Raw genomic sequence first — 27,800 nt, forward strand, 5'->3', positions numbered from 1 at the left:
TGTCTTTCCTTTCTAAGCTACAGCCTGGAATGCAAACCTTTTCTAAGGGTACTCGCAGTGCTGCTCCTGAACAGGACATTCAGGGCATTAAGACATAAAAGTAGCTTGCCAGAAAAGCAAAGACGCTGAATCAGAAAAACATTTCTTGGCATTACTTACTTCAGAAGCTCTGGTTTGCCCGAGTAGCCTAATGGTAGTTGGTTTTATTTGGAAAATGTGGATACAACTGTGAGTGTGGAGCTAATGGGAATCTGTCCTGAGGCTTTCTGGGGAATGTTGACTCCAACATAAAGCTAAAAGTATATAATATAAAGATTAAATTAAAAGCAACTATAAGGATAAAAGTGCTAAACCTTATCCTTTCCATGAGCATAGCAATCAGATTCATATTAATCTCACATTTGCGAGGGAGAAGAGCTTTAAGAAAGCAGCTCAGGGCCATATGAAGTTTGCAGCTATGCACAACTCATATTTACTGGTGGTGGTCCTCCAGGATTCACATGTTGCAGGCTAGATTCGTCCCACATCTCCTTATGGAATCCCCAGGGTGTCACCGTCGGCACCATTCCTAGGAATCTCTGAAGAGGTCTGCCTGCTCCCAGGTGCTCTCTGGAGTTGCCAGGTCACTCCAGCAGCTTTGTAAGACTCCTTGGACAAACTTCAGACCCTCAGAGGGGAAGGGCAGGTGTGTGGAGCACCTATTGACCCAAGCTCCCTCAGTCTGGGATTGCTGAATGTTGCAGTGCCCTGCAATGGGTGGCAGACATCTGACACCACTGAACCTCAGGCTTTGGCCGCAGTAGGAAAATTTCAATTTATTTTGGCAGCAGCATATACTTTTAGCGTTGGAGGTGACTGTGTGCACTGCAAAATGGTGCCATGCCATACCTGCCTCTGTTGGATCACAACTACAGACACAAACTCTAATCTCCTTAACAAGGGCCTGAAAGATAAAAAGTCTTTTTCTCCCCAGTGGCTTTATGTAATTTCAAATACACTCACCTAAGAGTTTGCAGAGGACATCCACCCTTAGCAGAGACAGTTCATGGCTATCAAAAGTCTCCATTCTTCTGGGAATTGGCTTCCAACCCAAGAGAAAAATATTGATGTTTAAAAATGCAGTATTTTAAAATATTGAACATTAAGATCCTTTCAATGATTTAACAACCTTTCAATGATTTTTAAATTAGCTCTAAATCAGGGGAGAAATTTTCCTTTTGATGATAAAAGTTCCTGCATTACCAGTTTCACAAAAAAGGAAGTGTTATTCCTGTTAATTTGTCTTGCCTCCAGTCTCAGATCTCAAAATGACAGATGTCTAGAGAGGTTCTGACACTGTGAATAAAAAAATATGTTCTAACTATAAATGCAAAAATTAAAGCCCTAGAAATCACAAATACATGGATTACCATGCTTCAGGCAAAGCTACTGGAGAGCTACTGGAGTTGATGCCAGAGAAATGTGAAGAAAAACTTTGCAGATCATCTCTAAGATGTCTTATGTCTGGTAAAATTGAGTGACTTCACAGGCATTTTCAATTAATAGATGTAATGAATTTCCCTCTGCACATTTAAACTGTCAGTATCTGATCCCATAATAACAGGATGAGGGTTTTTATTTTTTCATTTTTAGAATGTGGCTGATTAGAGTTGAAATGGGATCAAGGATATGCTTTTTTATTTACTGATGAAGATTTTGGATAATAATGCTAGGGGACTTTCATTTGCAAAAGGCAATGTGATGCCTCACATGTCTGCACTGGATGCAAATTTGGAGAAATGTCCTTGACTAGGGTCATTAGAGCCAGTGGGATTGGCTATGTGAACCTTTTTCATGTAGACTCAGAAATAAACTACATTATTATTAAAAGCAGAAGATGAATTTATTGAGATGGTCTGAATAATTTCTCTGAAGCAGAAATTCCACAGACAGCTTCTGTCTGTCTCTTAATGAGTTTCAGATTCTGTAAAAAGTGGAAAACTCAAAGGCTCTGTGAAAAGCTCTGAGGAGATTTTTTTTGAGCCTGTCTCACATCCTGTCTCCTAAGAAGCACAACTATTGCCACTGACAACAATAAACGCAAAGCAAAGATCTAAATTAAATGCTAGGAATGATCTATGGCTTTGTTTTGCTGGTAAGCACCTGAGACTCACGACCCTTTTGCAAAATGATGGAAACTCATCTATCTCACTAACAAAAGTTACACGCTTCCAGTGATTTAAAACAGAAACAGGATTTATCTGTAATCTCTGAAGTGGATTTTAAATTTTCCTTAAATCGAGGGTGCTTAAACTTGATAGTTTGGCTTAGCAGCTCAGAAAGACTGAGATTTATTGTAAATCAGGCCCCAGGTTAGGCTTATTTTCTAGACATCTGTGATCTGTGACAATGTGTTGGTGATTGGTAATTTCTAAAGGGAAAGATGAGCTGAGAAGCACAATGGAACACTTCTTGGATATGACTTATAAGATCGTGTCAGCTTTCATGGTCCACAATTGGAAAGACTTCCTTCCTTGTGAGCATTACTCCCTCTTGGCCACCTAGTAAAATTGCTGTTTAATGACATTTCTGGAATGGTAAGTAATCTGGTGCTTTTTATTTTGCGAGATTCTTGCAAATTCCTGAGGTGATGTCCATAGCGTTCACTCAGAGGTCTGAGTTTCCTCTCAAAACCACTCTTGCCAGCCATCCACATTAAGCACTGGGCTGCCAGTGACCACCTTGACCCATGCACCAGAGCCAGAGCATACTCACACCTTGCACTCCAGAAGGAAATGGAGATGTCTTATTCAGGAAGCCAGGTGAGATCAAGCCCTGTTCACTGCTGGACATCTTGGGCTTGACTCATCCTCAGCCCAGAGAAGTCCTTCCCAGGCAGAGGCAAGAATGAGGGCAGAGAGATGTGGGTCCAGAGTGACCCTCTATAACAAGCACCTGACTCTATCTCGTGGTGCAGCCAGATCCACCAAGGGGAGCTCATGTAGGATTTTGGACTGTAGCTATAAGTGACCACACAGGATACCTGCAAGACAACGAGGTAAGAAAACATGTTCTTTACAGGAAGAGCAACTAAGAGGGGAAACCTTGATAACTAGGGTCTGTGAAAAGAATGAATCAGGCTAAGTAGAAACTTACTAAGAAGAAACTAAGAGAAACTCGCCCCTGTCCAGAACTAGTTAGGAATGGGTCAGAAAATCAATGGCATAAAAAAACCACATTTTTGCATTTGTATGCCATACGAAACATCCCCCCAAATTGTGAATCTCACACTGTGTTCTGTGAGCGGGAGGGAAACCCCAGCTTGTTCTACACATAGAATTGTAGAACCATAGAATCATTATGGTTGGAAAAGACCTTCAAGATTGAGTCCAAGCATAAGCTCTTCAACACCTGTCGAACCATGTGCTTAAGAGCCTCATCTACACATTTCTTGAACACTGCCAGGGATCAGCTACAGACAACAAAAAGGGCTGCAAAATTTACATCCAGCACCCGGAATTCATACCTGTTTCTAACCACCGGCCTGTGAAGGCAGACCATGTGAAGCGATCTAAGTCTATGCAGAGAAGGCAGTAAGATATCACTGGTGCCTAGTTTCCTTTCCTCTGCAGGCAGTGGTAAGAGGCAGCCGTGACTGAGGCTGGGATGCAGGTGTTTTCCTTCCTTTGGCATCTTGGGATGTCTGTTGATAAAAGTAACAAACTGAATAAAGCAGAAATAACAACCCTCAGTCTTTCTTGGTAAAATGAAGATTTGAACAGCCCGTGCTGCAAATGGCAATAATGAGCAGTCTTTACCACCTTCCTTCTTCTTTTCGGTGTGTCCACGTGTATGTGTCAGCCTGTATGTGCACAGCTGTGCTCGACACTGAGTCAGCAAATGTGAGAGCACTCACTCGTCATATGAGGAAAGGTCATATCAGAGCATCAGAAATGGAGAAAACAAGGGGGGAAAAAAAAAAAGAGGGAGGCCCTGAATCCCCAATCTCGCACACTCAGCAAGTTGCTGCTTGGCAAGTCAGTGACGCCAATAGCAACAGGAAAGCGGCTTTCTCGTGGTGTGGGTTTATCAAGTGGATTATTGAAGCCTTTTCTTTTAGAAACCTTTGGCAGAGATTTCTTCATAAGCTGTGAGGACTTTTTTTTGCCCACATCCATTTCCACAGGAAGAAGGAGCATTAAAGGGGGAAAAAACAAAAACACGCAAAATCGCAGGGACTTTGCTCATGGCTGCCAAAAAGGGTCTTGAAAGAGCTTGCCTTGTGAGTGAGAGGGACACCAAGAAGTACTCCTTGGCCCTAGACAGGTAACACAGATCCATGTTTATGTTATGTTATGTTGCTTTGCCTTAGAGAGTCTGGTGAGACTCCTGGTCTGCAGGTGGGTGTCAGAATTCAAAGTACTTGGAGCCTCAGTGTGTACGTGGAGCATCTCTCACTACTTTCAAAATGTTTTGTTTGATTTCTCCCTTTTCAAACTTTCTTATTAGATGTTTGATGCATTTACTAGACAGTAACCTGATCTATGCACCTTGGTGATGGATTGAACCAATCTATCGCTGAAGCAAGTGTCTCCTGCTATGTGTTTTATAAGTGTAGTAGATTTATTGTAAAATGCAGAACCTCATGGATTATACTGTAATTTTAGTATAAATTATAATAGTGCTGTTGACACCATGTTTGATTCAAGGCTCTTTCATGCCTGAATGTCTAAATAATCTGTTTGGTTTGAAAGAAATGTGGTGGAGTTAAGAATTTGATCCTTCAAAACTTTATTCATGTGGATAGTCACTCCAACCAGAGGTGGATGTTACCCTTTTTGTGCTTGGTCCTGGGGGGAAGGGTTTTCTTGAACAAGGAAAGAGCCTCTCAGGCCACAGTGGACCAACAACTTGCAGGTACATATTCTTAGAGCTATTAAAGAAGTCAGTTAAATGGTAATATAATTTGGTATATGGTGGTTTGAGTTTAAAAAGTATAAATTTCTATCAGGAACCAGTATTACAGCTGGACTTTTTTTTTTCATTCTTCCTGTTGTCTCAGGCCAGTAAATATTTTTTTAAAGAAAATAGCTGCTCAAATACAGCTTTGACATTTCCATTATCTCACTGGTTTTCGTGTTATTTATTGCTTGGCTCTCTTAAAATGCATGGGACAGAAACTTGGCACAAACACTGTCAGTTCTAATGGAAATCCGCCTCTCCATATTCTCAAACTGGGGTCATTGCCATCGTATTTTAGTCATTTGAGTGTCTGAGTTATTATTTTAATATTATTACATGGCTCCATAAATATACGTGGCACTAAATTGGCTTTTGTGGCAACATTTATATTTTAAAAAGGTACCATATGATTCTGCAATTCATTTTTGTTGCTGAACAATCTCAGAGCTTTTTCAAGAATCTGCAACTGTGTGGCACAGCTTCAGCATGTGAGATCCTTTACACCCTTTGCCACCTCTGGTCTCAATGACATCTTCAGACAAGTCCTTTGCACAGTGTGGGGCAGGGTGTCCTGGGACAGAAACTACTCAGGACTAGGCTGCCTCACAGGGAAACCCCCTGCTTCCCAGGACTTTGGGAAGAGGGAATATCCTCAGTGATATTACAGGTCAGATGAAGCTCCAGGGGTAGGATGGAAGCTTGTAATCTCCTCCCACAGGTAGCTTATTCCCCCATCTGGTATCTCAATCACCTTCTGGAGAAGTCTATTTTCTAGTTGAGGATTAAAGTTAATTGGACTGGGTACATACAGGCTTGTTGTTGTAGATATTTGTAACAGCCTCAAAGCTTGAAGGCCAGTACCAAGAGGAATCTATAGCAGATGCCCTTGAGGTGGCTGAGTTATGCTAGTGATAACAGCTCCAGAAGGAGCAGGAGGAGGAGGAGGAGGAAGAGGACTCTTCCTCCAGGCATGTGGCATATGTGCTGCTCCACCCGTTGTATTCATACCAAGTAATGTTTCATCAAGCGTAAGATCTAGTTACTCTGTCTCAGCAAAAATCTTGGATAACAGGGACCTCTGTTGTGCTGTTAAGGGTTAGCAGTTGGCAGGAAATCCTCATCTCACTCCTCCCATGCAGCCAGGGACCAGTGGGCGCAGCCGGTGGCTTGAGGTCAGCTAGCCAGGGGGACCAGGGAGCAAGCAGAGGACTGGGAACATGAGGTTATGGGCACTGACTTACGTAGACCAGTTGTGTGCACAACTTCAGGTGTCGAAAGCCGATCAGTCGCACTAAGCTCAGCCTTTAGTGAGTTTACCAATTACCGCAGTTTTTCCGATTCTCTGTGTATTGTCTTAATGAACAGCTCTAATATATTAAAGAGAATTTATTTAGAATACCAATTGCCTATTTCTCTGCCATCGTCCAACCTCTTTCTTTTTAGTAAATTCCGTTCTTATGATACATCTTAATCATGTAAGTAGGCAATCTGAATACAGGGAGAATGCTATTTACAAGCCAAAACTGTCTATAGTCAGTGGTAGGTTTGGAAGCATTGAGGAAGGGACCTCTAGAGATCATCTAGGCCAAACCCTCTGCTCAAACAAGGACACCTAGAGCACGTGGCACAGGTGGATCCAGGCAGATCTCCAGAGAAGGAGACTCCCCAACCTCTCTGGGCAGCCTGTTCCAGGGCTCTGTCACCCTCACAGTAAATAAGTTCTTCCTTTTCTTTCTTTTCTGTTTTCCTGCTGCAGATATGAAAACTCCTGTAGGATCAGAGCTCATCAAATGAGGGATTTTCACCACTTCTACCTTGCAAAAGTCAACACTCAGGAAAACTTTGGGTGGTTATTTAGGTGATCAAAGCTTCAGGTGACCGCTGAATGGTTTAGTTGTGGGCTCTTCGGTTATGTCTTCTCCATGCTTGCTTGCTAGCTGGCCGCAGGAGCGCACTGTACCCTCAGAGTCTCCAAGACTCAGCACATCATATCCATCACCACCTAACTTTACCATGTTGACATTGCTTTTGCCCTTGTGTTAGGCGACGTTAGGACCCTGTTGAAAGAACTTTGCCCTGTATTAGCCATATGCCACCTCCAAAGTATTGTTATGCCCACCTCATATCAGAAAGAAAATTAGAATAAAGGTGGAAAGAAGCAGGTGCTTTATGCTGGAAAAGTAAAGAAGTAGGTCTTTAGCTCAAGAAATTGATGGTTGAGGGGATATAGCAAAGATATATAAAACCATGGATGATATAATGAAGGTAAACAGGAAATGATTGTTCAAGATTTCTTCAATTAATACAAGATTAGTACAAGAGCTAATTAAAATATCAGATAGTCAGCTTAGAATGCTTTTTGTTGTAGTTGTTTTGCATAATTGCATAATGCAAAGGATAAATTATTTTTACACAAAACATATTTAAACTGCGCAATTTACCAATTCCTTCATATAAATATTTATTTTGTATATATATATTTTGTGCCTACAAAACTGTGAAAGCAAAAGGAGGATTTGGGCAGACAGGGTATAAACTGGGCCCTAAATGATTTGGATACATTTAAGATTAGAGCAGCCATGGCTGAAATCAAAGTGGTGTCAGTGTAACGGAGGTGACTATGGCTGTGATGATTGATAAATTTTCTCTGAAGGCATTTTCATTACCCTTCCAGGCACCAAAACGTTGCTGTTATCCTTCGTGGAGGAGGTTCTGTCCTGTGGGAAGTGGAGTGATTCTATATTTTGCTCTCTTTTACCAAGGCTCTCATAATGGTCTAGGAGGAAGGCGGTTATTCCCATCAGCTTGCAGATCAAGACACTCCATAGATCAAGGGAAAGCAAACAAAAGGAAGTCATAATCAAAAGCTCCCATTAATGATTTGTGCGGAATCTGCAATATGTATTCACATTTTTCCCTTCCCCCCTTCCAGGCACGACTCGGTAGGTGCCTTCCTGTAACATTCCACCTGCCTATCCTTTTTGTAAAGGAAAGAGAATAGGAAATGGAGGAAAGATTATTTTTTAATCTGCTGCTCTGTTTGCAGCATGCTGGTGCACAGATCTGAGGCTCAAAGGCTATGTCTTGCTCTGACACACACAGGAGGGGTTTATGGTTTGACAGTACTGATCTCTGCACCTTAACCTTTTGATTCCACACATTTATATAACTGTCTCTCAGATTCTTTTAATTAGTGGCAGGCTGCTCTTGCAAGAAAAAACGTGGTTGCACACAGGAGCTAGCAGGAGCCTTCCTAACTCAGCAAACCAGATGCTGCTCTTTCTTACCCTGTTGGCTTCAAAGGCAGCAGCCAATGCTCATCACCTCTGAAGACCAGGCTACTTCTACTAAGGCTCTCGTTATATAGAAATATGCAACATTTGAGGTCTTGTGATGTCTATGTTCTCATCTGCATCTGTTCAATGAGATTTGTGGAAAGGTGCTTTCCTCCCCCTCAGTGATATTCAGAGGTTTTGTTAGCTGATAGAAGCCTTAAAGATTAAAAAAAGGTGGGAAGAGGGATCAGAAAGTGACCCATTTTGTTAACAGATAGAAAAGGATATGGGTGGCTCAGGAATCTGCAGTGGTAAATTTGACATCCCTGACCTCACAGGTTATTGAGGTGATTTTAACTCATTTCTTTAAGATGATTTTAACATGCAATGCAAGCTGAGGAAAACTGAGCTAAGGAGAAATTAATTTTACATGCAAGATACAGAAAGGCACTGGAACTTAACTCCAGAGAAGGATCACAAGAAGGAAAAGCTTGCATGCCCTGATCTCCAAGGGACAGTGAGGAAACTACAGTATTTAATTCAGCCATCTGGAAGAAATCAATTTGTGGTACCTTCTGAGTCTAATACATCAGCAAAATATTGTATGTAAGTAAGTGACACGATGCACATGAGAAGCTCAATGAATATAAAAATAGCTTAACTGCAGGAATCCTGGAGAAGGACTGGCTAACAGGGACCCAGGCTGCCAGATGGGCAGTCCATTCCCCAGGCAGCTCAGCACCAATTTATTTGTTGCTGTGGGGAAAATAAAACAAAGCACTGGAAAAAAAAAAAGGGCTCTGGGCCCTGAGCATTAAATCTGACCTGTTGCTCTTTCACACAAGCTCCACAGAAGCATGTCTGGGGAATCAGTTGTCTCAGTTAAGTAAACAGAGACGACATGCTAAGTTGCTAGGAAAACAAGTTGACTCAGGGGAACATGTTGAATCCTTGGAACATCTCAAAAATATTTACAAAACCAAATCCACACGGATTATGTATGGTTGAAGGGCTTGGCTGCCAAGGAAATGAGAAAATTCTGGTAATGAGGTGACTAGCTCTTCTCCTTGCACCAGTGCCTGAGGAAGAAAAAAGGGATCAGAAAAGCATGGACCATCCACAGCTTTGGGTGCCTTTGGCTCCTGCCCATCAGCGGGGCTGCGGCTGCAGAGCAAAACCTGGTCCATGAGCAGATTGGGGCTCTTCTTCCTCCCTCACTCTCCATGCTCGGGGTTCCCCCGAGCTGATGCTCACTGAGGCTACGCAAAGAGGGCAGATGGCAGGCTGGTGATTTTCAGCATCTTCTAGTTTTGACACAAATGATGCAGACTGGCAGCCACCAGCATGGTTTCTTTCCAGTAAGATTCTTACCTTTTCATTAGAAGTGCAGAAATGACTCAGAAAGTCACAAAAATTTCTCCAGAGCGCAGGTCTCCTTAGCCCAACAGAAATGGCTCTTCCCGATCCTAAGGAAAAGTCCTCAGTACATAGACTGGGGAAAGAGTTGTAATGATGGGGTGGAGCTAAAGTCATCGCTCAAGATGCCTCCAGACTAATTCAGACCTAGAAACAGCAGCGGTGCTTGTTACATTCCCTGTGCATTATGATGCTACATGCACAGACCACAAAGAGCTAAAACATATGATTATATGAGCATTATGAATGTGCATTTGGGCAGAACTTGACTTTTGCTACCACAGAGCACTCCCAAAAGTCTTGGTGCATGGTTTTCATGCAAGCCTCCCAGGCTGGGGATTTGTTCTTTTTTTCCAGGCAAGTAACTTGTTTAGAGATAAGGAGGACTGCTACTGCTTGCCAAGCCACCTTGAGGCCTCCTGGAATAAACTAGAGGAGTCTCTGGGATGCCACAGGGACAACATTGGATGTTACGGTCATTCAGCTACTCAGGCAGCTAAAATGCAGTGTGCTCTGCCCTGGGGCTCTCTTCCCTCATCATATTCCCTATGCAGGAGCTCAGAGAAGGGCAGCACTTAGGTTTTTGTGGCAGATCAGATTTGTCTGTGAAATCACCTTGTAATGGAGGGTTGCTCAAAGAGGCAGTTCTGCTGGAAGTCTGTCCTTTTTATCAGTGGTACAAAGGGATCAGCATTCCGTTGAGAATGGATTTCCTGGAATTTATAAATCAGATCTCTCTGAAAATTTTGGGCTAGCATTTTCTATGGAAAATTTCTCTGCTGGAAGGTAGATAGCTTTTTCATGGAGGTAGAAATCTGACATAAAACAGTTCTGTGTACAGAGTGGAGAAAAATCCCTTTGGTCAATTATATCTGAGAATAAATTTGGTATTTGGTGGGGGTGGATGGAGAGAGGGTGTCCCTTTTTATATTTTAATAGTCTTCCTGGCAAAACTGGTGAGAATAAATAAAAAATCCTATGAAATTGTCTTTCTTCTTCACTGGATATAGTGTATACTTGCCTGAAGTATGACTTTCTGAAAATCAAATTCTGTGCCATCAGATTCTTTTCTTTTCTGGCTCCTTTTTCATCGGGTTCAAAAACTAGCCTAAGAAAGCCACCTTGTGCTTTGCAAATTGGGATATGATGCAGGACAACCCAAAGAATCAGGAAATAAAGCCATAAAGCCAGAGTGATCATTTCATGAGCAGTTCAGAGTTCTTGGGTCTTCTGTCTGCAGAGTCCTGCCCGTGTACGAATACTCTTCAATGAAATGTTCTGCTTCTCCCAATACTGATTTTATTCTGGGAAGCATTAATTATGTAGTTTCAAGGGCTGCAGGGCGAGACACCCAAATAACCATGTATTTTTTTCTCTTTTAACTTTCCATTTCTTTCAATCCCATAGGGTGAACTGGCATCAGAAGAATTTGAATGAAGAGAGGCAGCAGCAGGAAACACATGAAACCGAAGCTAATCCAACATATCACTGTCACAGCTACTATCAGACTGGGGATGACAGGAAAAGGGAGCAGCGTCAAGCCAGGCAGAAGCTCTGTGCAGCATCACTAATTTGCATTTTCTTCATGATCGCCGAGATTGCAGGGGAGTATTTATGCTCGAACAGCCCCAGTGTTTCACGGCCGGGGATGGCTCGTTTTGTTCTCGAGCGCAGTTGTGGTCCCGCTGTTTGCACCTGCACCTGTCCTACAATATCAGGTGTATTTGGGGGCTCTCTCCTAGAACATTGTGTATTGTTTTGTTCTATTGATGCTATCTCAGCTTGACTTCTGTGATATTTATATCTAACCAGTATCTCTCGCTACTTTAATTTCCCCTTCCGTCTCCTGAGGTAATGAAAGGAGTTATGTGTGGGGTTTTGTCACATATGCCCCTGGGATGTAACAAAAACAGCCAAGAAGGGCTCTGAAACCTGAATTTGTGCCCCTGGAGCCCCATGAAAATGAAATCAAGAGGCTCTGTCTTCCCCGTAGGTGAGAAGCGCAGGCACTGGCAGAGTCCCTGCATTAACACCTTCCCTTCGGGCTGCCAATTAAACAGGAATATCTCTCTCCAACTCTTCCCTTCTACATGCTTCATCTGCATAAAGCACAATTTCTTTAGATCACGTGCATGTTGGGGCATGTTTCTAATTTCCATGAAGTAATTTCCAGTGCCAGAAGTAATGCATTATTAATAAAACCATATAATCACTAGGCTTAAGTTTGGTGAATGTGGCCATACTTGGAAGGAGAGATGATATGTTAACTAAATATTTCATTTTGCTTAATGAATCATACATTTTCTTTTTGCAGCCTAAGTAACAGGCTCAAAGACCATTTTGCTTCAGACCATTAAACTTTGACAAACCAGTTATTAACTGGAGTTATAGACAGCAGTCCATGGAGATTTTTTGCAATTATGAACCAAGCATTTAATATTTTTAATCATTAGGCTGGACAGCATGTGTTTGATGATTGACCACTGGGTGACTGACAATTTCTACTGCTTTGTGAAGTACAAAGCTATAAACAACCATTGTGAGCAATAATAAGTCATAAAGGCCACTTGTTGGGAGTGCTGGTACAAAGCAATAACACATATAACTGACACAAGCTTTATTCTTGAAAGCGAAGAATGTGCTCTCCTTCCTCCATGCTCTTAAGGGCAAACAGCTTCCGTTGGCATTAGTGTGCTTAACAGAAGGAACAAGGCTGTATGATGCTCAGAGAAGCTGTGATTCTTTGAATCTCTTCATCTTTGATGTGATTTTTGCTCACACCATCTGGGTTGGCCCTCACTGCTGTCCCAATAGGGTCGCTGTTGGCTGAGTCTGATACACCAATGTCTCTGGAAGATATTTATCTGCTGGTCTTCTAATGCAGATCCATGACAAACTCCATAAATTCGGAGTCATCTGTCAAACCGTTGACACCCTATCTACATCCCAGATATAAAAGCACTAGAATAAGAGACACATCCAACATGCATCATCATGTCAAAAAGGAATGCAAAGGCTCGATCAGGCTGCTAGCATAAGCACATTGAGATCTCAGATACTCACCTGAGACATCAGGTGAGTGCCAGCAATACATGAAATAATCATTTGCTGCATCTTTCAAAGACAGCAGGCTAGAAGCAAGTTTTTGTAGTGTCTTAAAGTATACGGAAATATGGTGTCTAATGCAATAGAGTTTTGCAGATAACTTGTGTTCTACGTATCTGTTCTCTGAAATATAGTCAGTGCTTTGGTTAGCATCCATGCAATGTCAAACAAACCCTCTTCTATGTAAAATAGGTTCCTACTTGGGAAACATTGCAGACAGTGAAAGTCTAGGACCTATAAAGTGATCTTCCTGTAATTGCTGTGGGTCCTGCTCCTGTTTCAGAATCCCATTCTGCCATTCTGTTGAATTTTTCATTTTATCACAAGGAATGAGATGCCAGAGAATTCTGCAGCCCTGACAGCTCCCTTTCAAGCAGTAGAAAATGGAATGAATAGGGATGTAATAGAAAAAAACTTGCCTTGTATGTGCAATATACCTTCCACTGTGGTTGCAAATCATACAATATTAGGAAATCTAATCTAAAAACTTCATATGGGAGGAAATAAACTAAGAAATTTCATCCTGCTGGCATGAAGACTTTCCATTTATAAGAAAGAAAAGATGTACGTATATGTCCCCTTGGCAGTGCTATCTTGCCAAAGGATTTCTATGAGACATTTTGGTTTTTACGATGTTTTTCATGACTCATTGATTCTCCCATGGGTTGTGATCAAGAGAAATAGGTGAGCAGAAATTGATCAGATGATTGAAGAAGGAGGGAAATATATTGAGGAATGTACAAAGTGAATGTTTTAGCTCTACCGTTTCACACAATCTAGTGCTTTACATTGTGTTTCCCCTGCTATAATAATTTGGCAGGACAGCTTCCTGCCTATGAGCCATCTCTCCCCTTGCAGCCAGTGGCAGCTGTGGTAGTTTAGAGTAGCCTTTAATTTCTTTGGATTTATCTTCAGGCCTGAGACTTGGTTAGAAGAACTTGGCAAATAGATAATATTTGGATTATTGGTTAAAAGTCATTTCAGACAGCCTTTTTTATTTTTTTCAGAAAAAAATAAAATCAAATACCTCAGAAGTTAAATGACATTCAGCCACATTTTTCCAGCTCAGACAGCAAAATTAAATCATACATTACAGATGCAAAATGATAGATATAATCCTGCAAAAAGAACATTTTTTTCTATGCTCCCTCACCAAAATGGCTGTTTGTAAATCAGAACTCTTCTCTTGGAACCTTTCCCTCAGTCCTATTTTAATGCTGCCTGTACCAAATAAACAGGCTGGCATCCAACCATCCAAAAATCAAGAAGAACCAGCATGGTTTCATGTCATGAATAGTGAACCCCATAAGCTAAGGTTCTGAGTTTTCATGCATACATACTAATATCAGCAATCTGTGAAGGGATAGGTTAGGTACTGGAAACCTAACACTGGTTTTCATCAGGGAATCTGATGAAATCAGATATTAAAACTTTCCTTCCCTGCTCCAATAGCAACGTGAAAACAAGACTAAAGAGTCACAACTCATCATCCTTAGGACATTCTCCCAGGTATGTATCTTGGATAAAGATTTGTATCGTGTGTCTTTTTATTAATGAATGAATTTTACTACATGAATAAAGGGCAAAATGAAAGGTTATGTGGAAAGTCATGCTAAGAGTCATGTAAATGCTCGCTGAAAATTAAATGTTCACTTTGATTCACAGCAAATCAGATTTTGAGTTTGATCTTGTCAAGTCAAACCTCTGTAAGGAGTCATTATAAGCACATTTTTTTTATACAGGGGGCCAGATTGCCGGAAGTCTGGCTGTGATCACCGATGCAGCACACATCCTGGTTGACTTGACAAGCTTCCTGATCAGCCTCTTCTCACTCTGGCTAGCATCTAAACCTCCTACAAAGCAGTTAACTTTTGGATGGCACAGAGCAGGTAGTAAACATACTATAGTATGGACATGTGAAAAGGGAAAGGCAATCCATCATAACTAGGCACTGGAAAATATGCTTGTGTTCAACACTGGTCTTTAGAAAAGGAGGGTTGACTGATGTTCTCAAAGCTCCCAGGATACATTACAGACATAATAAGATTCAAGGAAAAAAAGAACATGCATCTTGTTTATCCATAAACACAGTTTTCAGTTTGTTACTTAACAGAGTTTTGGTCTGGTATTAGATCTGACTGTGGTGATAACTCTTTCTTCAGTGACCTGAGTATGCACAGGACTGAGTCCTCAATCTACTGTGAACCAAAAACTTCTATAAAAGGTGTAATAGTCATAAATATGAGGTTTTACTCTTTTTATTGAATGATAAAGCAAAGACAAGACAGCCATGCTAGATTCCTTGAAGAGTGAGAAGATCCTTTAACATTTGACATTTCTAAATCCCCTCCTCCTCCTTTATCATTACTGCTTTTAATTATTGGGCGGTTGGCTGGTTTTGAACATCTTCCCTCCCCAACAAAAATATCAGTGCTTTTACAGGTGATCTCTTGATACCATGAGCCTGAAAATCTAATACAAGAGTCTTTTAACATAATTCAAAGCACCAGCAAAATATCAACATGAAGAAAAATTTGCTCTGCATATGAATCCATTTGAGATTTAGACACCTGAGCGTAGATGTCTATATGCATCTAGGCATCGCATACAAGCTAAGTGTCTGAATTTCTGACACATTCTGTAGACAACTAGCTCTATTGATTTGGCTCAACCTGGAGTTCTGGTGTTACTTGGATATCTCTAGGGTATCTGAAACTTCTGCATGGGAACAACAACTGTGGCACAGATTCTATAAAGGGTTGCAGCAGGATGCCAAGCACAATTGAAGTGGCACCAGGCACCCATATTTAGGAAATTGGCATGTGCTCTTAGCCAATGAAGTGCGGAGGATGATTCAGCTTATATAACTTAGATACTCAGAGCTCAATACAGTCATGTAGATATAATCATCTTGTATCAATTGAAAAGTAATTCTATGCTTCAGCTACTGTTCCAAAAGGATAGGGATCTCTACAGGTCTATTCTCATACCTGACAGTGTCATGTGGATATCTTGAATTCTGGTTGTCTCAAATGGCACTAGGCACTTGCCTTCACTGAATCATGTTCCAAGCAGCCAGTCAGCTGGGTCGTTTTCTAAGCACCATTGACCTATTGAGTAAAACTCCATTGCTCTCAGTGGGAGCTTAGACACTTAGCTCACACCTACATTTTACTTTTGGTGTCTCAGTCTTGAAATGAATCCCATGGAGGATATCTTAGGGCTCAGTTTAGTTACCCACACATAAATGATTAGTACTGTTTAAAGGCCTACTGCATCTAACAATGTCTCCAGGTCTCATTCATGAAAGCAATGGGGCATCTATATGTATTGAATTGAGCCACACAGGTTTCTCAAATGTCTTTAAACTCCTATGTTCCTGAAGTGAGGACTTTGAGATTAAAAACACTTCCAGGCTATTAAATATTGCAGTCCAGAAGCAGATTCTGGCTCAGGACATCTGCAAACCAACATTGCTCTCAGCTGCAGGATGTACCAGGGAAGACCCATGCCATACTCATTCTCTCTTTATACTGTTTCCTAAGCATATTTTTTTGGCCCTGCTGGAAACAGACTCCTGGATAAGGTTGGTGTTTAGTGCGGTTGAAGCATGACTGGTGTTATGTTTCAACACATGGCTGAATAATGCAGACCTAGCAAATTGCTTACAATCAGTTGATCTGTGGTAATTCTTTATGTTTATGCAAGAGAAACTTGTCTCTTGGTGATGAGATGTCAGTCTGATTCAGCCATCTCATGTCATCTCATCTGCTTCTAAGATTCTCAGCTGTTTTTTTTCCCTTTTCTTATTACTGAAATGCAGAAGTTTAAAACACATTATTTATTGTCTGTTTATCCTGATGGCAAAGACAGCAGTGCATCAAAAATTGTCAGTCAGTATTTCATTTCATTCCAAGATAGTTATCCTGTTCTTTGCTTATTTTTCCAGCTATACCTCTGGTTTTAAATGCAGGTGGATGCCCTAAGAGAGTAGATGAGCGCAGTCAGATGGGTGGCAGAATCACTGTGTGCTGGCTATCAAACCGTGCAGCTACAGCCCCCTATGACAATGAAAGACACTTTTTCCCTGCTTTTCTTGTGTTTGTCATGCAAAGATTTGGCATGATGGGGGCTCAGGTTTAGCTTGAGCTGTCTGAATGTCTCCCATGTTTCTAGCCAGCACCTAGGAAGCCTGTCGGCTCTGTAGCTACTTTCGGTAACATGTTTAGAAACACGGTATCGAATCAGAATGATAGCATGAGCCAGATCTTCCAGGTTGGACACTTCTCTTCAACTTTAGTTTTTCATCTTTATTATGATCAGAAGTTCTCCTGGTAATCTGATAATAGAGCATGTTGTGCTCTATTAGAGCTAATATTTCTGAAAACAAATGAACAAACAAACAAAAAAATAGAACGTTTTAAGTACAGCATTTATTACTGTTGAATTGGTCTGCCAGATTTGGAAACTTTTGTTAAGATCTTATGCTGCAAAATCTATTTTTGCACCTCAGTGAGTAAAAGGTGACCTCTAAGTCATACAGTGATATGCGCAGCTACTCAGACATATACAAAAGCTTTTCACAAAAGCTGTTGTTTCTTTTGATGCCAATAGTAGCACATCCTTCAATAACTTTTGTGGGACAGAGATTGCACGTTTTAATCTTTTCAACCTGCAGATAGTATAAATACTAGGTATGCTTTATGCTAGCTTATCTCTATGTATTTTCAAACAATACTTGATTTCCCTGTCAGTGAATTTCTGTTTAACCTATTACTTTGTCAATTATAGAAAAATCATTTATTTTGATGAACATCAGGACTCTTGATGTCTGCAAAATATATGATCCTCACAAAAATATATTCAAAATAATAAGTAGAGTTTCAGTTGCTATCATGTATTGACAGTGGAGATTTTTGCAAGTGCTTTGGTCTTCTCAGCTACCTATTGGCTTTCACTCTACTGTGAATTTTCATTTTCATTTATGTTGTCTCAATTGTGCTCAAAAAGTGCTGCATTTATCCATTCAAGTCACATGGCAATTACTAGTCCTACATATTACTAAAAATATTTTGTAAGCTCCTATGAACATCCTCAGACCTCAGCTATGGCAGTGCAATAAAAGTTGGCCTCGGGAACAATGGATTTATTTGAGCCCAGCTCAGAGTCAATAGAGAAGAAATTGAATTTTGCTGCCCCAGGGACAAAAACAAACAAACAAACAAAAAAACCCTTTTTTTCCATCAGTCCTAGTCTAAAAAAAAAAAAAAAAAAAAAAGTGGCATTGGCAGAATGAGTCCCAGGAGAAAGGAGGGAGAGGTTTTGCTGGCAGAGCTTCATCAGGGGTTTTCAGGGACTTTCTGAAGTGTGAAGTAAGGAGAGATGCGCAGAAATAAGGAAAGTTATGGAGAGGTACTGCGTCTTCCAGCATATCTGAGTGAGTAGCATCTCTCTCTTTCCCTCCAACCCTTCTCCCCGTGACAAAGATAATTCCACTGAGAGAAAAAGAGCTAGTTTCTGGGGTTCTTCACCTCACACTGGCAGAGCAATTGTGTACGATGCAAAGAAATTGCTCTTGCATCCTAACGTTCTCCAGTTTTCTCCTTCCCATTCTAGCTCCTTTTGCTCCTTCCAAAAATCCTCAAATCTTCTTTTCATCTCTACTTTTTCTCCAAATGCCCTAGAAGCTCAAAACTGTAAAGGCAACAAGAGCAGGAGCAGGTAGAATGGGATTACCCTAAAACATACAGCCACTGGATTTACCTATGTTTTTAAAGGGTTTGACCCATTCTTTTTGACATCAAGGTTGCCAGCACACAAGAATAATTTTTCTGGCCTCACAGAACTCATAAACCTGGAAGCATTTGCATCAAACCTTTAAAGTTCCTTACTTTTCTACTATGACTCCTGTTAAAATGAGATATTTTTTGGTCCCTAGAAATACTGGGAGCTTTGATGTCCATGATAATCGTTTGGATAGTGACTGGTGTCTTGACATACTTGTCCAGTGTGAGGCTGCTACACCCGGATTATGATATTGATGCTACAGCAATGCTCATTACCTCTGCCTGTGCCGTGCTGGCCAACATCCTGTAAGTGGCTTTGTTTGTATGCAAAAGACAGAAACAACCAGGAATTCTCTGTTAAGACAGTCAACATTTTTACCTAATGTGCCCTATTTTAATATTCTGCATTCAGAAGTGAGTAAGATGATGATGTGTGTTATACCACTGCTTTTGTTAATCCAACAACCTACCTGACATTTGCATTGCATCTTTTGCAGTCTAAGCCTGATTCTGCACCAGACTGGACATGGCCACTGTCATGGGGCCCCAGTCTACAATCATGCAGCAGCTCCTCCAGAAAAGCCAGTTATGCATAACACCAGTGTGAGGGCAGCCTTTGTGCATGCTGTTGGAGACCTATTCCAGAGTATTAGTGTGCTAATTAGTGCACTTATCATCTTCTTTAAGGTTAGTTTTATTAGTTCACTTGCCTTCCTTGCAATTAAGGATAACAGTTATTTTCATAGCATTACGAAACAAGATACTATGTAAATATTTTCTCTGTCTTAATGATATAGATTGTAATTTAGTCAAAGACAATTGTGCCCATTCCAGGGAATTTAAATGACTATCGAGGTTTTAATACTTGCTTCTTAGTGTTTAAATTACAAGTAGGGCATTTCTGGTTCTCCCTCCTTCTTCATCCAAAGTGCCTTCATTCTTTATGCTAAGTTTCCCCAATGGGCAGAGAAGGTCATAGTTGATTCTTCACTAGATTCATTAAATATATTTTTCTTTGAGATAAACTAATTACAAATGGCACTAATCAACACTAATGAAATTAACTAAGTTATGTGTTCATATTTTTTAGCCAGAGTACAAAATAGCTGATCCAATCTGCACATTTGTGTTTTCCATCTTTGTTTTGGCAACCACCATCACCATTTTAAGAGATATTCTGATTGTGTTAATGGAAGGTAGGATCCAATTCCAGAATCAGTGGAATTATATTTTGTTCTTGCTCCTTCTCTCTCTCTGTCTTGCTGTTCCCCATAACACTTGCATTCATCAACAAAAGCATAATAGCATACTGCTTTATCGGTTTCTCATATTCTCATAATTCTGTTCATACAAAACATTTTCTATCATTTTGCTGGAAGCCTTGTACCCATATTCCAATTTTCATAAAATCTGTGTGTTGATGTGTTGCTATAAATCCCCAATGTATGCCTAAAACTAAGTTGCTTTTGTTTGTCATATGCATTACTGTGTTTCTTATCACCCCTTTGGCACAGGAGGTGTCTACTTGCTTTGCTCATTGTGCAATTCCATTATCCATGTGAAATAGAAGTCTTGGCAAAAAAGACCAAAGAAAAAAAAAAAGATTATGATTGGAGCTGTATCTGTGAAATAGGCTGAGTGCAAGAGGCAGGCATTTAAAAGACTTTTAGTTATACTAGTCCAGAAAAGCAAGCAGTCACATTCAGGTGGAAGGTATTAGGCAATTCTATGCACATTAGCATTAAGGCAGCAAGAATGACTGGTTTTAGTCATATTAATATTGTCAGCTATGGGCTTGAACATCTGATTTGCAAGGATGAATGATCTGAGCAGTTATAGGTGCATGTTTTTGTCTTCCTAAGGCTGAATAGAACAACACAACTTTTGTTTCAGCTGTGAAGACACAGGCCTTAAGGAGAAAAGTATCTGTAATGATGTGGGGTTTGAGTCAATATGAGTTATCCAGTATGAATGTCTGCATGCAACTTCTCTCTTTCACTTTGCACATATTTGTCTTCCAGGGGAGAAAATTTCCAATATTGTTTTACAGTAAAGCTTTATTCTAGGACTGTTTTGCTTTCACTTATTGTGAGATAGAAATGAAGTTGTGTAAAAACACACCTAGAGATGTAGCTAGTGTGTATCAGCTGCCTATATCTTTACCTCTGAAAAGTCAGAGGGTCTCTTGGTTATTTGAAAGACCAAACTACCAGGAAATCCCAGCCATGCCTGAGACAAAGGGATTTTTCCTGGAGCAACGATTCCCTGTTTCTCTAACTAGTGCTCACAAGCAAAAATTGGCAAAGCTGTTCCCCTCTGCCACAAGTCCCTTTATGCTCTCTTTCTGCGGAGGTGTCTGAAACTCCTAGCTCCTACAACGCATATTTCTGCCTCTAATTTCTAAAGAGAAATTGGTTATTGTAGCAGTACAAGAGTCTGTGTCTGTGACTGACTGTGTCATACTGGCACCAGTTGTCCAGGGATTTCTCTAAAGATCGTGCGCATATCATTCTTTCAATAAATTGATAGGGCAGAGCGTACAATACTAAGGTCATTAACGTAAATAGTTCAAATAAATAGCTATCATATGAAAGGGCCAATTAACCAAAATTGAGTTCATTGAGTTTGGTAACTGGTGACATTGAAATATTTTCTGGTTAACTGAGACAAGTGAAGCAGGATGTGCACAGTTGTTCAAGTGGATGTGGAGGTCCAGTTCTGAACTCCCAGCTTCTCAGTCTAGGGAAGATCCTTAGTTAAATTCCCTGATGAAATTTGGATCTAGGTTCAACTCTCAATTTTATGTTGCAACTAGCCCGATCACAAACATCCTCACTCAGAAAGGAGGTCATCACCGCCATCATCATCTTCTATAAAAAGGCTCACCTAGGAAAACAATCACTGACTTGATAATTAAATAAACCTGGGAACTGATCTCAACTCATCTAAGATTTCTGGGTCCAATCATTTTAATCTTCTAATTTTTGCCTTTCCCTCTCTTTTAACAAGATGCTTCTCTGTTATGTGCAGTGAGGGCAGAAACCCCCAGAGGTGCTCAGATGATGTCATAGCATCTGCACTCATAAAAGATGCTGATGCAAACCCATGAAATGATATGGCTAAATAATTTACTTCCTTATGTAAACTAGACCTTCGGAATATGTAAGAAATATTTGAATTTCATTCTTCCATGGAGCACCGTAAAACCAGGGATGGAATTAAATTTCACAATGAATTCTAAAGTGGAACTATTGTCCATAGTGTAGAATATTTTAATAAGAAATGAGTATATCCAACTGAATAAAGGTTAATGATGCTTTTCTTCCAATGATCATAATTCTTATTTCCTCAAAATGTGTTTTTTTTTCCCCCCAAACTCTCCTTTTAAGGAATAACAAAAGGACTTACTTATGATTCAGTTAAAGCAAGAATTTTAGCAGTGGAGAAAGTGGAGTCTATGCACAACCTTCATCTTTGGTCTCTGACAATGAATCAAACTATTCTATCTGCTCATGTTGTTGCAGGTCAGTAAATTTCCATAAGAAAGGAGTAAGTATTCAGCTGCTGCCTGGTAAAGGTCAGTCTCTCTGACTGAGATACAACTGACTGCATATCTGTTGCTTGTTAAAGCAGATGCCATTATTCGTTTGAAAAGTAATAAAAAAAGACTTTTAGATCTATTAGATCATCCTCCTAGGAATCTTGCCAGGACAATAGGGACCTGTTACATAACTTGGAAGCTGCAGAGGCTGTGAACAGGGAGATAAACTGCAGATTTTTTTAAATAGAATAATTACACCCAGATTGTATTTTTCTCACACAAAAAAAAAATCAAATCGATTTTGGAGTGGATTATCAATTGTGAAAATTGTTGATCACTGTAATAATAATTGACATGGCACGAATATGTTCCTGATGCCTCGCTAGCCATAAAACAATCTTTATAATGTAGCTTGAAACACAGAAATAATGTCAGGGGAACGATGCATCTTAAAAATATATATTTTTTAATTTCATCCTTGTCCCTGTTAACAAATGATCCATACCTAAAGCAATTTTCTTGTTTATCTATTTACTTTTTGAAACTCATACGTGTTTTTGTTTATGTGAGAAAAAAAAATGCTATCTATTTTTGGCCAAGAAGGGGTTCACGGTCAAAGACCTCCATGCAATTCCAGCTTCCCAAGCAGAGATGGACTACTGGTCACTCAAATTTCTTGACTCTGTTGTTGCTCTCTAACTGTATGAACTGATCTCTGGTAGTATTTCTTCTTCTCTCCAGAAAATACTTTTTGCCAGACTGAATTTCTTTGTTGATTAGATTTAGGTCAACTTTTGCCAAAATTGAATACTCTCACCACATTTGAATGAATAAACTTTTGCACACAAGTTCCTGAAAGGAGTATAGAAGGGACCTGAACACTTCTCCAAACAAATTCTGTTTAGAATTTGCCAGGCTGTTTGCAAATAATTTCTCTCAATAATAAGTTATTCTTCTTCGAAGTCTTATGTATTACACAACTTGATTATTTTCTGCTTGTTATCTATAGTGGACGCAGCAGACAGAGAGAAGATTTTGAAAGATATCACCCAGGCCCTGCTTGAGCACTACAGCTTCCACTCCATCACCATTCAGATTGAATCAGGAGAGGATCAGAAACCAGACTGTGTCTTCTGTCAAGAGACCAGGGATTAAAGGAAGCAGTATGCTATGTAAAATATTGTTCATCTCTCTTTCAGGTCAATGGAGTCTGTATGTGCTAGTTATATGTAACTGATTAGCAAAAACAGTAATTAACTGAACTAAAAAGCTCTATCACTGACAGCTGTCTGTGCACCTTTGTTTGTTGGCACCATTTACTATAGGAAAACAAGTAAGTCCATTCACCAGCTACATTACCTCTTTATCAATAATTGCCTTCAGTTGCTAGAGAAGACATCTAAATTATTCTTAACTAGCTATGGCAGACTGGCAAGAAAGCAACAGTAAAGAGTACCTCTCTGCAATTGCAGGGAACAAAAAATAATCAACCTTCAAATTACCAGCAGTCTAGTTACTATAAAATGAGTGGAGGAAATATAAGTTTGGTATTTATTGGCAAAGCTCAACTCTATTACTCAGGATAAAGGAGAAAAAATAAGCTAACAGGAGAAGTGAAGGCAATAAGAAGAGGCCTGGGAAAGAAAGAAATGTTGACGTGCCCTTTCCTTGCCTTCCCTTGTATATTAAGGGAAATTTCAAATAGGTACCGTACTCAGTAACACAAGAATCACAAGAGGATTCATTCTATTCCACATTCGGCAAATATATGTTTTATTTCTCAGATAGTCCTCTTTATTTTTCAGCTAGCCCTCAGCCAAACTACAAGGAGTGGGAGTATTCTCCACCACTGAGAAAACCCGTAACTCGTTTTGCACTGCTTTAAGACAAGTTGTGATGGGACATTTGTAAAGGACTTTTGGAACTCTGTCACCAGGTACCACTGGGTCATGACAAAGAAAAAGACTGGGTTGTCCTAAAAAAAGGAATGACTAGGTCAGGGAATGAGTAGCGGCCATCAAAAACATCTAGTCTGATGTCCTTCATTATATGGCCTGTGGAGTGTTACCCAGTAACGCTGCACCCCTGATGTTATATCAGATAAATAAAAAGCCTTTTAGCATATCACCCAGCCATTAGCAGAGAAGGGATGGGGCATGACTCTACTTGGGACAGCAATTTCTCAGATATTCTGACAACAGGATTTTTAAATCTTCCTCCTCTGCATATCAGGGCATTAAACCAGAGAAAGAGAGAGTCAGGACGTTCTGCAGCACCTCTGTTTTTCTGACCTACTGAATTAAAGTCTCACCCTTTAGCAAAAATATGAGATCTATTTGAAAGTGCATACTCCAAAAAAAACTCCAGTTCTGCCCTTGGCCATAATTGGGCAGCTTCACCTTCCATGCAGAACTAGACTTAATGTTTCCCCACTCCACAGCTCTCACTCCCTCAGCTGCAGGGCTCATTTTATTAACAGCTTTGTTAGAAGAGAATAAACTATGTGATACGAGTGGTATTGAGTTTCTGACAGCTTGAAAGAGCATTGTGTTATTAAGGTATAATGAGGCCTTGCTTTTTAGGGAATTCTGGTTTTATTTGGAAAAGGTTCACATTAATTTTCTACTTGATGATCCTAAGGAGATTAGAATTTATTATTAGGACTTTCAGCTGTGGGTAATACATAAGCATATGATGATAGATTGATGTGTTAAGCTGCCATTTGTTACCTGGTAGGGGGAACAAGAAATTATTCAGCTTTGTGGAGGCATCCCAGAAGATCTTAGTCAGATAAATCTCCACAGAAATCAGATAAGATTTTCAAACACCACACCAGCTAAGAATTTCATGAGTATCTCATTATTTGCTGGCTTGTAAAGGCTGAGTACATAACAGTGGTTTTCAATACAATGATAAAAACAGTTCTTGCCCTTAACAGCTGAAACTCCAGATGATAAGAAGCAGATAAATCAAAGCACAGTAAGAAACCCTAATTGAAGAAATTAACTTGTATTTTGGCCAGTTTCTTTACTGGTGTAATTTAGCATAGTTGTCTCCTACCAAAGGCAACACAGCTGTGCTCATAAAGCAAGCTGAATATTCTTTTCATTATTAGAGAAAGCAATTTAATTGTGTGGCTTTTATGGAGAAAAACGTCTTTGAATGATAAGAGGACGCAGACATACGTATAATGGGGTATTAGGGGAACAGTCTTGTCCTGTAGTCAAGGACAACATAAAAGGTAATCAGTGGAAGAAAGAAGTATCCATATAGGATAGAGGTAAATTTGGTTTTGAGACTTAGGCTAAGGGGGACATGAAGAATAGTTTACAACGAGGATTCATCTTGGGGAAAAAAAGTGACATGACCCATCAGGAAGACTTTGTTGGGTAGCAGTACTGTGGAAAAGCTGGATGGAAACAATGTGGAGGGCCTGGAAAAAACAACGTTGAGTAGGTGGGAGAAGGTCTGGGGAAGCTACTATCCAAACAAACTGAAAGTATGGGGAAGACTTTTGTTGTGTTTTAGGAAAAGCAACAGTGAAATATAGAGACATGAGGAAAGAAGAGGTTAAACCAACATGCTGATCCTTAATAAAAGCAAGTATGGAAAAGTTGTAGAAAAGAAGGTTTAAGAAGAAAATGAAATATATGCTGTCAACCATAATAATCCTGATGATGCAGCTGAGACTGAGTGGTAGTCTGGGTATGTAAGTGGTATGAGTCAGTATAGGTAAAGTGAGGAACAGAAGTTTTGATTCATTAGCAGCAACAGACATTGTATTTCAGATAGAAGAATTTAAGGACACATCTTGAGCAAAATTAGAGACTGTCTACTCACTGTTGTTGAATTTACTCCAGTGTGCTTTTGTAGTTCTATGAAACCTTAAGGAAATTTTTACCTTCATATGGAAAACTGAGATTTGATTTACAGTAAGTATTTACCCATAGTTAGGTGTATTGCTATGAGGAGCTGACACTTTGGTGCTCCTCATTATATTTATGAACTAGAAAATAGAGATCTATTCCTCATCCTGTTCTAGCTTGAACCTCTCAAGCCAGGCACAAGGTTGTTTTCAGAATATCTTCTGGGTGGCCTGTGAGGGTTTCTGTAGAAATACTGCTGAAATATAGAGAGGCAAGGCTGGGAAACCCACTCCAATTCCTAGCCTTCTCTGCTTTTATTATCTTTGCAGTCCTTTGATCCTCTGCAGAATGACTATAAGAAAATTGCTAAAGTAATTGCTATCTCTAACTCCATTCCTGAAACTCCTGTGAAACACAAAAGTATGTATTATAAAAGTACTCTATTTTCCACATCTAGCTAAACATTTTTTTTCCTGGAGTTCAGCTCATATTAAGAAGCACATGGTTTTACTGGCTAGCACTGAAATTCTATGTATACATTCGACTCCCACTAAATTTTAATGAAGTTGTTTTACAGCTTGTAAGTTATATAGTTCTCCATTCCTCAAACAACACTCTCTGTCCTTCACTTACTACAGAAAAAAATCTGACTCTTTGAGCAGAGCCAGAGGATGAGAAACACAGGACTTTTTGGGGTAGAAACCATGAAACTGAAAAATGTGTAGGTAGAATTCCCTCATTCACCAGTGCCACTGTTGTGCCAAGGTGACCTTCCAGCAGCGACAAAAATATTTACAGCCATTTCAGTTGGAAAGATATAAGGCACAAATCTGTCACTAGCATCAGTGGAATAGTGCCCCACTGTGAATATTCCTAGTCACAGTCTTGTGTCCTCCTGTCTGAAATATCTAGTGCATATCGGAATAGGATATGAAATCCTGGATTGTATTGCCCACATAGTGTGAGACATCACTACAATAATTCCTCATCTCCAGAGGAAGGCCAAACAAGATGCCTTCTGCTCCAATGGCAGCAAATGGTAGTCTATTCAACAAGCTTTGTGTAGGTATGAGATATCATTCTTACTGATGGCAAGCGGTTATATCAGGCAATTTGGTTCTGAGAATTTCCTCCTCACACTCTCCTCAGCGCTTCCATCTCAGCATTACCACATTCCCTTTCCATCCCCTTGGGCTATTGCCCTTTTGTAGTCCCTCTCTTTTTTTTTTTTTTCCATTTATCTTTTTCCAGCAATGCCTCACTTGTCTGCCTGTTCAAATTGCAACATTATCATGATATTTATCACATATCTGTTTATGGTCCTCCCGTCCTTCACTGCACTGTGCCATTAGATTAAAATTCCTTCAGAAAGAAACTGCATTTTGCTCCATGTTCACTGCAGAGATGTCATAGTGAACAACCTTTTTTAAGTTTTTTTTTTGATTCTCTATTTAACTCCATAATAACATGGGTTTAGCAAAACCAAAAAAACATCAGCTATTCTAGATGTAATTTGTTCTTGCTCATGCCAGGCACAGCTTTATATTTAGTTTGTATTTTTTTTTTTTAACTTTTTAAAGTCAAGAAATTTTCTGAGCTGGCTCCAACTACTCTTTAATGTTCTCAAGCCTGATGATAATCTCTTTTTGCTAAGAAAAATAAAATTCTTCCCCACCTGAATAAACAGTCCAAGCAAAAAAGAAATTAGAGACATTCAATTGCCTTACTGTTTCCTGAATCGACACCTTTTTTTGAGGAGCAGAAAGTTGTGCAGTACTACTTCACACTACTTGGACTCTGTGTCAGACATGAAGTGTCTAGCAAGGACATGCTGCAGCAGTTTTGGAGGCCAGCCCAGCAAGAATGTGGC

The 27,800-nt window shown here is 40.0% G+C and overlaps 1 protein-coding gene across 1 annotated transcript; it reads left to right on the forward strand.

Moving 5' to 3' along the window:
• Positions 1-4,225: 4,225 nt before the first annotated feature.
• On the forward strand, positions 4,226-23,219 carry SLC30A8 (solute carrier family 30 member 8). The gene is made up of 8 exons (XM_088533337.1): positions 4,226-4,305; positions 11,040-11,231; positions 14,475-14,626; positions 18,676-18,829; positions 19,021-19,210; positions 19,614-19,719; positions 21,913-22,047; positions 23,074-23,219. The coding sequence occupies exons 1-8, from the start codon at positions 4,226-4,228 to the stop codon at positions 23,217-23,219; spliced, it is 1,155 nt and encodes a 384-aa protein (XP_088389463.1).
• The last annotated feature ends 4,581 nt before the right edge of the window (positions 23,220-27,800 follow it).

Source organism: Tinamus guttatus, unplaced genomic scaffold (genome assembly GCF_059628265.1).
Source record: "Tinamus guttatus ecotype Peru unplaced genomic scaffold, ASM5962826v1 Tinamus_guttatus_pri_ptg000492l, whole genome shotgun sequence".
Lineage (NCBI taxonomy): Eukaryota > Metazoa > Chordata > Aves > Tinamiformes > Tinamidae > Tinamus > Tinamus guttatus.

Bases quoted from the DNA above. Each gene is read 5' to 3' on its own strand.
- SLC30A8 (XM_088533337.1), top strand. From the start codon at position 4,226: ATGGCTGCCAAAAAGGGTCTTGAAAGAGCTTGCCTTGTGAGTGAGAGG. The intron at 4,306-11,039 runs GTAACACAGATC...TCAATCCCATAG, and splicing joins TACTCCTTGGCCCTAGACAG to GGTGAACTGGCATCAGAAGA. The intron at 22,048-23,073 runs GTCAGTAAATTT...TGTTATCTATAG, and splicing joins ATCTGCTCATGTTGTTGCAG to TGGACGCAGCAGACAGAGAG.